At 36.4% G+C, this 11,471-nt stretch overlaps 1 protein-coding gene across 1 annotated transcript; it reads left to right on the top strand.

The window, feature by feature from the left end:
- The first annotated feature begins 4,847 nt into the window (after nt 1-4,847).
- On the top strand, nt 4,848-9,644 carry LOC147817784 (uncharacterized). Its single transcript, XM_087180155.1, has 6 exons — nt 4,848-4,940; nt 5,306-5,626; nt 6,317-6,583; nt 7,391-7,666; nt 8,011-8,130; nt 8,502-9,644. The coding sequence occupies exons 1-5, from the start codon at nt 4,886-4,888 to the stop codon at nt 8,127-8,129; spliced, it is 1,038 nt and encodes a 345-aa protein (XP_087036281.1). The 5' UTR covers nt 4,848-4,885; the 3' UTR covers nt 8,130; nt 8,502-9,644.
- Nucleotides 9,645-11,471: the final 1,827 nt, after the last annotated feature.

The following is an 11,471-nucleotide window of genomic DNA, read 5'->3' as shown; positions in this document are numbered from 1 at the left end:
CACATTGGCTGTAGATCTTTTAACAGCATAACTCTGCTCAACAGTTTAAAAGAAAATCTTGTTTCATAGCATTACAAACTCCTGTGCAGTGTTTTGGTATGTGATAAATTATACATACTCACACTGATGCAGCAACGGTTTGTTTTGTTTTTTTCTATACAGTCCTCACTTTTTTCCCCAGAGCTGAGCTGAGTCTCAAATCAAACATGGAAGTCTAATATGATGTTTTATATAGAACAGGGGTCTCAAACTCAATTTACCTAGGGGCCGCTGGAGGTAGAGTCTGGGTGAGGCTGGGCCGCATCAAGTATTCCAAAAAAAAAGTTCAACTGATCCAATCTTCTCAATCTTAACAAGTCAGAACATGCAGAACATGAACAGTTCTTCAGAACATAGGCTTCATTTACTTCCTCCTACTCTTTGCTGCCAGAGACTTGGCAGCGCTTCCTCTCACACAACTGAGCCACATTTGGCTCGAGGGAGGAAGCAACTGAGACCCTCAGTATGGCTTTAAGATGCTCATCTTTAAGTTTGGACCTGAACTTTGACCTATGCCTGTAACATGCACTGTTTGATCAACTCGCCGTCTTTGAATGGCTTTCCTGCCTTAGCAATCATCTCACTCACCACGTAGCTAGCTTTGACAGCCGCTTCACTCTCTTTGCTTGCTTTCTTGAAAAAATCTTGTTGCCTCAGTAGACATGTTTTAAGTTTGGCGACCTGCTCCTCTCGCTCATCTCCCAGGTATTTTGCATACTCCTCAGCATGTTTAGTTGAGTAATGACGTCTGATGTTATACTCCTTGTGCACCGCGACTTTATCCGTGCATATTAGACACGTTGGGATGCCCCTGTGCTCAACAAAAAAATATTCCGTCTCCCACTTCTCCTGAAATTGTCTGTGCTCATCGCCAACTTTTCTCTTCGCGGCAGGTTTTGAAAAAGACATGACTGGGGCTGACAAAAACCGTATATCACTAGGTGACAGGATATATTTTCCCTCCACTCGGTGACCCAAACATGTAATGTTACAAGTGACCAACTGCTAATTCGCGTTGTTGTCACGAGCCTGAGCTACGGTAACCCACAAGTGTTAAAAAATATAAAACGCCCAGATGCATGTGAGAAAAAGCACGCGGGCTGCATTAACACAAAACTTTGATTTCAGGCAGGAGGCCACAAAATATTGTTCTGGGGGCCGCAATTGGCCCGCGAGTCTGAGACCCCTGATATAGACAATTACACGTAATTAGACCAAATGGCATACAAAAAGCCATACATCAAGAATCAAGTCAACGCTAACGTGAAAGCTTGATTTGTGAGTCTTCACTGTATTGATTCAACCAACGGACATCAGTCTACAACAGCATGACCACATCTCTCTCTCAATTTTCTTTGTCTGTTTTCTTTGATCTTCTATTCTTTCTCTGCAGTCAAACACAAACACCAGTCTATTCCTGTTAGTGCAGCAGAAATAGCAAAAGAAAAAGCTGGGTATTTTGAACCAACATACAAATAAATGATGTGAGCGTGTTTATTGTCTGGCCTGCAAACCAACCATGCCTCATAGAAATGACATTTATATCCTACTAATCTGCAACAGCAAATACTTTTGAAGGAAACACAATGCAGACTAGTTTTTCTAGTAACATAAGGAAGAAATGTTGCAAGTTGCAAAATGTTGGTAACAAAGCCATTGATGCATGTTCACTGACATCATAGTTAATTTATTTTCCTACAATAGCCACTAATAGCAACAAAAGCATGATTTAACTTCTTAACCTTGTGTGTTAAGGCAGCCACAACACTTGGTTAAGGTCAGGTCATGTCATATTGTGATCTTGATTGAATATGCATAACAGTGACTGAGAAAACAAGGTGTCCAAACTCTGGTCGCCAAAGTCTGTGTGGTACATAAAATTGTGTAATGTGTAATTGAGAATGTGAATTGGTAGTATATTCATATCATTTAGTAGACAGGATTGTGCAAACTTAAGTAGGAGTCAGAATCAAGTCAGCATTTTACATGCTGCATGGATCATGGATCATGAGAGAATGTAACCAACGATGCGTCACTCTGAAAGAAATGTGATGGTCAGAAAGACCTCTGGTCCCCATTTATCTTTACACATCTGCATCACGCTGCCACTTCGACATGAAATATCAAAAGATAACTGGATGAATTGACACACAAATTGTGCTTGCTGACATTCAATGGTAACTTTTGATAAATAGCAGAGCACATTAATTCAACTCTCACACAACAACTATACTTGTCCTACTGCATGCCCACTTCCTGTTTCCTCACCACCACAGGCTGCATGTGTGTGTTCACTTTGTGCCTGTCTGTGTGTCATGTGCCCATTTCTTTCCTTATAGCCACCTGACATCCATCATTATCCATCTGTGTGTTGACCAATGGACTGAAATCTTCTTTAAAGACATCTCTGGACCATGCATACCACTAGGCATGCAAAAACAAAAATATCTTTTCCAGTTCTATCTTCATAATGAAATGCGGCAAAAATGTCATTAGGTGTATGCTCCTTTAAGTGGTTAAAATTTTAAAGTGATCTGATATGTCCACTGTATAATAAGGTGACTAGGTACAGTTATAGGCCCTCTTCACTAGGCCTGTAGAATTCACATTAGAGCTAAACACTCAGAGTACATGATAGTACATGACAGATATGATAGTTACATGATTATTCACAATTAAAGAATACACCAAATGATGCCAGTTGTGCATGATATACAAATTTAGGTCAACAGTCTTTATCTAAAGACCATTAGAAGCACAGTAGATTTATATTTGCAAAATAATTCAAGCGGCTTGTACTTCACTGGTGTTTGGGTGAGCACAATATGCCACTTCCTCAATTCTACCCACAGAGCAAGACAAGGACGGAAATATACCACCCTGCCATCTTATTTTAAGAGCTGCGAGTGATAGTTTTAAATTTGAGTCTACCAATACTGACATTTGTGAAAGTATGAAAAAGTAGTGTTTCATTTATTGTTGCTTGATTTTTTGTAATTTCTCAAGATCTAAGTGTCTTTTTAATTTAAACTAAAAACCAGGTGCAAGTGATGAGTTGGTTACTCTTCATCATTGTAGAAAGCTCTCAAAATTACATATCTGCCAAAATTTTGCCATTAACTTGTCTTTGTGTTTCAAGTTGACTAAAACTTAAACCGAATGTGTTCTAAGCCTGTAATAGTATTTGGAATAGTATTTGTACAGTTTCATATTTTTTGATCTTCAATTTGAAATAAAATAATGGATACTACATAAAAATAAAAAGCACCATCTTTCAGCTTCAATATGAGAAGGTTTACGTCACTATAGAAAGTGTGTGTGTGTGTGTGTGTGTGTGTGTGTGTGAGATATTGTCCTTTTAAGACATACTGTCCAAACTGCAAGGGTTTGAACTAAGTTTAAACAAAGTTCTATGGACTAACGAAAGGCAAATCAACCTCTATTAAAATGACGCAAAGAGAAAAGTGTGGGGAAAAAAAAGAAACTGCTCATGACCCACAGCCACCACCTCATCTCTCAAACATGGTGGTGGTGGTTCTGTTATGGCTCAGACATGTATGGCTGGCAATGGAACTGGCTCACCGGCATTTATTGATGATTTCATTTCCGAGGGAAGCAAAAGCCTGAATGCAGCGGTATACAGGAGCATTCTGTGCACTCAGATTCAGCCAAACGCATTAAAACTCGTTTGCACAACATATCACCATTCAGGAGGACAATGATCCTAAACACAAAGCAAAAGCAACAAAAGAGCGTTTAACGTTGAAGAGGAGGAACAATCTTGAATGACGGAGTCAATGACCTAATCTCAATCTGTTTAAGATGCATTCTGTTTTCTGAAGACCAGACTAAAAGCAGAGAGACCACATAACATGCAAGAGCTGAAGGAGGCTGCAGTGAAGGCCTGGGAGACCATCACCTGGGAAGATATAAACTGCTGGCACTGTGTATGGGTCAAAGACTTCAGGTAGTCATTGACTGCAAAGTTGTTGCCTCATAATACTAACTACACGTTACAGACACGGTACATCCTCTCTATCCTCTCCCTACACGCTGCTTCCTTATTCCTCAAAAATGGGACTAGTGACCAAAGCTTGACTTCCACTGCGTAATATTTTCTTGTAGAAGGCTGCGTCCAATTGAGACATCCTGTTTAAGTCTAATCTTCTATGCCAAAATCTCCTGCATAAATTGCAACTACATTCAAAAGGTAAGTCTGCCATCCACATAAGCTCACAGAATGCATCATTCAGAAATATGAATCCAAACACAGCAGAGAATACCAAACTTCTGCACCAAATACAGCCAATGTTCGATGGTCTGATATTGAGAAACTATGTTCTAGTCAATATCAGCAGTTGTAATCTGAATACGACATGAACCTCACTAATTTTGCCATCAACATGAGTACAATACAAACTAATTAAAAAATAAGAAAATCAGTGTAGTGCTTCAATAGTACTTAACTGAGTGCAAACAATTGCTTTCGCAGTTCTCTCCACAGAGCAAGAATAAAAGACCAGAAATACACCGCCCTGCTGTCAGTAGAACATTTACAAGCCACAAAGAGGACGTCCTATTTTAAAAAGTGGTGAGTGACAGTTTGTGTGTATAAATGCTATTGTTAAATACAGTGTAAACTGTAATTAGGCATTATGCATATAATTCAGACATATTGTTCAAGGTAATGTTTATGTAATGTTTATTTATTTATTTTCTTCTTAATTTTGACTAAAAATCCACTTCATAATCCATACGAAAAGGCCACGTATGAAAGCAAACATCTTTTTAATATGGAAGGCATGTACTATGTTTTAAACATAATTTGATTGTGTTACAACAGAAAATGAATTTCACCTACATGATCATGACAATTCTGGCAGCAGCAGCTCTGGCAAAAGGTAAACTTCAATGAAAACAAACTGTGCAGTTAATAGTACAGTTGTATAGACTAAAATCACTTCAATGATAATATATATTGAGTTATTATTATTATTATCATAGTTAACAGCTATTATATCATTAGTTATGTTACTTATTTTGTCAATTAGTAAATTAATGAAAGAAATTGCTGAAACAAGTAATTAATGCAAACTAATGCAGGGGAACTGTCTCATGTATATGCAGTAGTTGATATTTATATAATAGAGATATTTTCTTAACATCTAGGTGTTTTTTTCCCCTCTTTATTTTTATTTAAATGAAGTTTCACATGCCAGTTAAAAGAATGATGTTTTGATGAGTATTTTGTTTTTGTTTCTATCAGGGGCTATGGAATGCAATTTATCTGAACCCACTGGAGATCAGCAGTGTCTTGGAGCACTTGGGGAGCCTTTGATTTTTTACCTACCCAGTGGTACAAATAAACAGACAACTCTGAAAAAGAATACCCAAAGCATTTTAAGGATAACCAATAATACAGGAGTTATCAACAGCAAATACAATGACCACTCAGCATTTTTCACAAATGGAACCTTTAAGCTTGAAAAAGTGACAATGAATGACTCTGGAGATTATGTGTTGGAAACTCATGGATTCACTGATGGTCTATTATTGCACAAAATCAACATCCATATTGAAATACAAAGTAAAATATATACAATATATATATGAATAAAGCGTTGAACACCAAGTAGATGTAAAAATGTACTATAGAGCTAAAAATAAAAACATGTTTAACATTTTAAACTCAGCAACTATACTGTGTACATTTCAGGGAAGGAGGGACTTGCTACCTGTTTAAATTACAAAGTAAATAAATTATGTTTAATCCTAAAAGGTATGTGCTTAACAAATTGCGTCTGTCTCAGAAGTGTAGTTGTGTGTTAAAGTTTGCTCATATGTATTGTACAGTAAATCTACATCGGGATAAGAACAAAATGTGCAACTTGTAGTTTGTTTTTTGTTTTTTTTAATATTGTAGTTTCCTATATACTGGAGTTTATTTGTTTATTATACAAATATTGAACGACATTTGGGAATTTTCTTACTATTCCTTTATATAATTTCTAAACAGTGTTATTTATATAAATATAGAAATTATACAATATAAATATTTTCATGTCAGTATTCACTTTTTATACACCTTTAATTACCATTTGGATACAGTCTCCATTTGATGAAAGTTTTTATAGTTGACAACAACCAACATTGAAAGTTTTCCAGACCTCAAAATGTTTTTTTCAAGTTGAAATAGATATAGACAGTTATATATAACAGTTTGCCCAGTTTGCAGGGTTGGTACTGTATGAATGTGACTATATAACTTGTCTTTCAGCTCCGGTGTCTGAGCCAGCTGTGTCTCAGATGTGTTTGTCACTAGAACTGATGAAGGTCAGCTGCTCCTCTGAGGGAGATGGAGTAGAGTTCATTTTGACTTTAGACGGTCAGTTACTGATACATACTAAACCTGGAAGTACAGATAAACAACACAAACCCAGTGTTACCATCAGCTTACACGGCCAACTGACAGGAATCTTGACCTGTAATGTTCGAAACAATGTCAGCAGAGAGGAAACATCTATCCACCTTACCATCTGCAAAGGTAGTGTTTTTTGTGAAATTATTGAATTCTACTTTTATCTGTTTATTTACTTATTTCATGCCTGAGATAATCCCCTGGTATTTCATATTTTTACATTGATATATTAAATAAGAAAAAAGCAAACTAACTTTCCAGCTAGATGCAACAAGTTGGCTTTTAGATACAACCTTGTGCATTAATAGAGTCTAAATACCGAGAACACATTTACGATTTTCCTATTTAGGCCCTAAAAATTACGGCCTACATCAGGGCTGAACGATATGCAAGAAAACAAAAAGTCATTTCGCAATTATTTTGGCAGATATTGTGATTGTGAAATGAATCACAATTTCAGTTAAAATGGTAATTTTTGCATTTCAATTTCACTGAAAAGAAAACAGAAAAATGATGGGATTTTCAGAGTGGCTTGTAGGAAACAAATATCACATCATCATCAAACCTTTTACATCTGGAGAATATGATCTGTAGTCCAGGGCATCTCTGTAGCACCACAATGCTTTAGTTATGGTATGTTGATAAATCTATGTTTATCAAAAAAAAAAGAAAAGAAATTGCAGCTCCTGTGACTTGGATATTGCACTTGACCATATTGCCATTTCAATATTTTGATTAATTGTTCAGCAAATCTACATCATCTTACTTGGGATAATGTTTGTATTTCAAGGTTCAACTTCCCAACTTTGTCTTTTGACTGTGGCTTTGATAGCAAATGTTGCCTCCCTGCTTCTCTTTTTGGCTTTGTTTCTTGGTATCAAACATATGAATACTGGTACTGCGTGTACATGTGACTACATTATTGTCTTTCAGCTCCGGTGTCTGAGCCAGCTTTGTCTCAGATGTGTTTGTCATCAGAACAGATGAAGGTCAGCTGCTCCTCTGAGGGAGATGGAGTGGAGTTCATTTGGACTTTGGACGGCAACTTATTGATACAGACCAGAGCTGAGGGTACACTTAAACATCACGCACCCAGTGTACCAAATGTTACCATCAGCTTACACGGCCAACTGACAGGAATCTTGACATGTAATGCTCGAAACAATGTCAGCACGAAGGAAACATTTATCCACCTTACAAGCTGCAAAGGTAATATATTTTATGAAAGTATTGAATCTGTTTTTATCAATTTATTTACTTACTTATTTCATTTCCTGATTAATATATATCAGGGTATTTCATATTTTCAAATTGATTTATTAAAAACGAAAAAAGCTAATTAATTTTCCAGCTGGATGCAACGGGTTGGCTTTTAGATTCAGCCTGACATATAAATAGAGTCTTGTAAATAACAAATACACATGTAGAATCTTGATCTGTTTAAGATATAACGGAACAAGAAATATTTCAGAAAGATCTTTGAGGCAATGAGAATGACATATCTACATCATCTCAGTAACGAATTGAGATTGGTATTTGTTTGTGTTTTTTAGCTTCTGTCTGTCATTCCATTGTGGCTGTGAGAGCTGGTGCTGTCACTCTACTTCTTTTGGCTCTGTGTCTTGCTGTCTACCATGTACAGAAGAAAACAAGACCTAAGACTGATCATTAAGGTGAGAGAAAGATGTTCTCCCATGTTTTCATATTACTTGTGTCTCAATACTTACATTTTTGCAGATTTTACCCAATGTTTTAATTATTAACAATGTACAGTATACTTGACATTCCCTTGAATAATTTTAAATCACAGGCTCCTGAGTGAGTCTATATAGATTTATGTTTCAAGTAAGTCCTGCAGTAGATTCATTTTTAATTCAAATTATGACACAAATTGCTTGAAATTGGTAACGTCAAAAAGAAAAATTAAAGTCTGAACTAATTTGAACTTGAAAACTCTCAAATGTATTACCACAAACAAAGGTTATCACGGTCAGATGAATGTCGAGTCTCTTTTTCATTTTGCTTCTTTCGTGTAATTCTGCAGATTCGATTGCTCACTGTGTCGTTTTAGTGATGCAGACCACAAGGCAAACCAGACCGAACTAGGATCAGAAGGCATCGTTTTTTTCTCCAACAACATTAAAGATGAGCCAACCTTAGCCTTACACTGATCTCTCTGGAGATGTTTTGACTTTAGAGCATCATTGACTATGTGTTAATATAGAAAATAAACAATAAAAGTAAAAATACCCAGTCATTTGCTGCAGGATATTGCCTAGCCTTCATGATGGAACAACTTCTCCACTATATTGCCACCTAATGCATTATGTAATAAGGTTAGTGTTATGTAAGTCCACCTACAGTTGCATACCCAGTGTTTGTATGATTGGGGTATTTACTGCCATATCTATATTGCGCACTAGACTGTTTCATGGTAAGTACTTCCTATTGCCTCTTATCTGTGCTATCATTTTAAAATTGTGGATTTTGATTTTTAAAAAGTTACTAAATATTCTTGTATTCACTTGTAAAATGTATCTGCTTTAATTCTGTTACTTTAAGTGATTTACTTTGTAACTATGTGCAGCATTGTAAATAATTTTTTAACTTTTTATATTATAAACACCTTACAAAGGATTCAGACCCCATTCACCTTTTGCACACTTCATTATGTTGTAGCAAACACATTTAAAGGACTCTGAGAGTATAAGGAAAATTATTCTCTGTTCTGATTAGATAAAAATTGAAACCTTTGAGCAGAGAAACACCACGCACTGCTCATCACCCAGCTAATACCATGACTACAGTGAAGCCTGATGGTGGCAGCATCATGCTGTGGGGGTGCTTTTCAGCAACAAGGAAACTGATCAGAATTGAGGGATCGATAAACAGCAAAATGTAGGGAGATCCTTGAAGAAAACCTGCTCCAGAGTGCATGTGACAGTTTATCTTTCAGCATGACAATGACCCGAAGCACACAGCTAAGAAAATGCTGGATTGGCATTAGGACAAGTCTGTGACTGTCTTCGAGAGGCCAAACAAATGCCCAGACTTAAACACAATGCAGCCACATCTGAGGAGAAACCTGATAATGGGTTTTCAAAGATACTTCCCATCAATTCTGATAGAGCTTGAGAGGATCTATCCAGAAGAATGGGAGGAACTGCCCAAATACAGATGTATAAAACTTTTAAATTTTTTTTTTTTTAAATTTAATTTAAAACAAAGTGTGTAAAAAGTTAAGGGTCTGAATACTTTCCACAGCCACCATAATTGTCATAAAAACTTTTACATGCATTTTTAAATAAACATTGATATGATTCATAAATAAGAAATTTTGCTTCCTGCCTGTTTAACCATCACAAACAATTAAACTAAGATCAAATAGAGAAAAAAGCAACGGTGCATAACAATAGTATAATATTGTTTCAGGTTTCTACCATACCAGAAAAAAGTGGAAAGTCTTCTGCATTTTGGTTTGTAATTAGTATTTGGTCAGTGACTAAAATATAAAGGTGTAGCTTGTGGGTTAGTTCTGGAGAAAGTATGTTGTTCTTTCAGGTACTCGGAGAACCGAAGTACAAGCTGAGAGCAGTGCTGAGATCATTTTTGAACACAAGATAGAGCCAAAAGCACTTGTGTAACTAGACAGTGATCATGCAATAAAAAAAAACAGTCAGTCTGTGTTAACCTTTGTGTGGTTGTTTAAATACTAGGCTGGTGTGCACACGCAGTCACATTATGTTAAAACTGTAATAGTCCACATGAGCTACTTTGGAAATGGCCACGGTGCATCAATTGAGGATTAAGATCTTGAATGCTCAAAAGTATAGCCTTACCATGCATATTTTTTTTTAATGTGGCAATCTGGCTCCACAGGGTGTCAGCAAGATTCTAACTGCAACAGAACACACTCTAAACTATTGTCTTTTACTCTTTACACCACATGTAAAGTGAGTTTCGTCTGTGAGAGTTTTGAGTGGGCTACATGATTGTTATTGGTGAATGACTCTCTTCACATACTTCAATATTGAGCATCAAATCATGGCTGAAACAAATAAAGCTCAATTCATCCTGACTGTGTTGATTCAGACTACCACAGCATAACCATATCTCTCGCTCTACCTCTTCTAACCATCTTTGATCTTTTATTATTTCTTTGAATAAACTCTGCGCCTGAGCAGTGACACAGAGTACAGAAAATAGCTGTGGTTTTTAACAGAACTTGAAGATATCAAATGTAGGTGTTACTTCCTTTAAGTTTCCTCTAACAAACTTTACTAATGCACACTATGGTGAACAGTGTATAGTAGGCTACACTGTTTGGAAATAAATCCTATGCGAGTACATGTAGGATGCTAAGATAAGTCTTTAATAGTTTATTCTCCTACAGAAATTTGGGGAAGCACATCTCTGGTAGGGGAGGAGAGCTGTAACTGTCCATCACATAATTGATATTGACAGTATGGAAAGTAAAACATATTAGGATTTTTTATAATAATATTAATGTGTGAAACATAGTTTTCAATATGATCAAGTTCCTGAGTATAAGGGTCTGTAAAGTGACAATGCAGGTACAATAGGCTTTATAGAGGAAACTAATGGGAATGTGGTGCTAATATCATAACCCAGAGAAACTGTGACGCAGTCTCACTGAACTGCTAAACTGTAGTATGGCACCACAGTAAATGAAATGCAAACTACATTTTAATTAAAGAATACAAGAGGGAAGGTGGGCATAATGCAATGGTTCACACCCAGTCACAGAGAAGAAAAACTATAAACCCTTCTGGTATAGCAAAATAAAAAAATAACGAAGAAATTTCTTTGTCTACAGACAGTGATAGCTTGTGTCACGTAGCTGCCACATGGCATATTCATTTAAAAGTCTTTCCAGACAACTACACATTACAGATTTATGTCCGCTTTCATCCTCTACCTATAGTCGGCCCCCTTATTTCTCAAAACTAGGACCAAAGTCGCCATGTTTCTTTTAACTTTGTCTTCCGTTGTG

Source organism: Seriola lalandi, unplaced genomic scaffold (genome assembly GCF_002814215.2).
Source record: "Seriola lalandi dorsalis isolate HSWRI2012SDOR001 ecotype SW California unplaced genomic scaffold, Sedor1 jcf7180002054893, whole genome shotgun sequence".
Classification (NCBI taxonomy): Eukaryota; Metazoa; Chordata; class Actinopteri; order Carangiformes; family Carangidae; genus Seriola; species Seriola lalandi.
The sequence above is the reverse complement of the archived record's forward strand: the minus strand, read 5'-3'. Positions and strand labels throughout refer to the sequence as shown.

Coding starts and splice junctions, on each gene's coding strand:
- LOC147817784 (XM_087180155.1), top strand. CDS start 4,886: ATGAATTTCACCTACATGATCATGACAATTCTGGCAGCAGCAGCTCTG. Junction 4,941..5,305: donor AGCAGCAGCTCTGGCAAAAG/GTAAACTTCAAT, acceptor TGTTTCTATCAG/GGGCTATGGAATGCAATTTA. Junction 7,667..8,010: donor CCACCTTACAAGCTGCAAAG/GTAATATATTTT, acceptor TGTGTTTTTTAG/CTTCTGTCTGTCATTCCATT.